This window comes from Perkinsus marinus (genome assembly GCF_000006405.1).
Source record: "Perkinsus marinus ATCC 50983 genomic scaffold scf_1104296972874, whole genome shotgun sequence".
Taxonomy (NCBI): domain Eukaryota; phylum Perkinsozoa; order Perkinsida; family Perkinsidae; genus Perkinsus; species Perkinsus marinus.
The window spans coordinates 1-1213 of record NW_003201631.1 but is presented as its reverse complement, the minus strand read 5'-3'; the positions used below and the strand labels follow the sequence as shown (position 1 = coordinate 1213).

General features: G+C 47.8%; 1 protein-coding gene across 1 annotated transcript; it reads left to right on the top strand.

Annotated features, from left to right (window-relative positions):
- Positions 1 to 163: 163 nt before the first annotated feature.
- On the top strand, positions 164 to 961 carry Pmar_PMAR011187 (hypothetical protein; the record flags this gene model as incomplete). The annotated part of the gene is made up of 1 exon (XM_002766464.1): positions 164 to 961. A coding segment is annotated over one exon (798 nt), but the record flags the coding sequence as incomplete, so codon positions are not given.
- Between the last annotated feature and the right edge of the window lie 252 nt (positions 962 to 1213).

Here is a 1213-nt window from a genome sequence, read left to right as displayed (position 1 = left end):
TACATCCTCTTCATCTGACCAGTGTTCGGGTGACTTCTGCGTTGCTGATAGGACAACGTTTCCTAACCTCCTCCCGGCGGGCCAAATAACTACCGAGTCCTTCAGTTTCACTGACTATGGTGCATGGTACCTAGCTGGTTACTCTAGTGATGATGGTATCCGTATGCTTTGGAGACTCCAATGCAACCAATGGTTACCTGTTGCCGAGAAGACTCTTTCTAATATCGAGGCTTCGGGCAACGATATGTTCGTGTTTGGCATCAGCGAGGGTGAAGTTGGTGTTTTCTACCCGAAGAATCACAATGCTTATCGTATAATAGCTCCGGCGGATCCTTCCAAGGAGTATACTGGAGTCACCTTTGATCAACACTCGAATATTCTATACGTTACCGAGAAGGCTACTGGGCAGATTGCTCGGTTCACAAGTCAGGGAAGCGTGTGGACTCCAATAGCCCCCTTGAGTGGTTCGGGTGTTCTTTTTGAGCCTACCATTTTGCGCTTCACACTCGGTAAACTTTATGTTAGAATGAATGGCGGCGTTGCCTATGCGACAATGGATGGGTCTGTGGATCCTCAGTGGACTTTCATTCCACTGGATATTCAAGGTGACGAAAGCTTTACTGCGGCTCCAGACGGCTACCTCTACTACCGTAAATCCATCGATTCGGTCTACCGCCTCCCGCTAGATGATCTAGTTGGCTCGGGTGAGCTTTACGCTGGTGGGTGTGGCTGTGGTCTGGCGCCTAATCAAATATGTACTTCGGGCAACGGCAACCTTGTGAACTTCAAGCCCACTGGAGGCATTGTCATGCAAGACTACTTTGAAGGACCTGACTTCCGATTCCTTAACTGGTGTGGAGATTTCTGTTCTACTACCACTAGTGGTCCTGTGACTAGCACTACTTCTGTCTCAACCAGTGGTCCTGTGACTAGCACTACTACTGTCTCAACTAGTGGTCCTGTAACTAGCACCACTACTGTTTCAACTAGTGGTCCTGTGACTAGCACTACTACTGTTTCAACTAGTGGTTCTGTGACTAGCACTACTACTGTCTCAACTAGTGGTCCTGTGACTAGCACTACTACTGTCTCAACTAGTGGTCCTGTGACTAGCACTACTACTGTTTCAACTAGTGGTTCTGTGACTACTACTACTACTACTACTACTGTTTCAACTGTGGTCCTGTGACTAGCACTACTACTGTTTCAACTA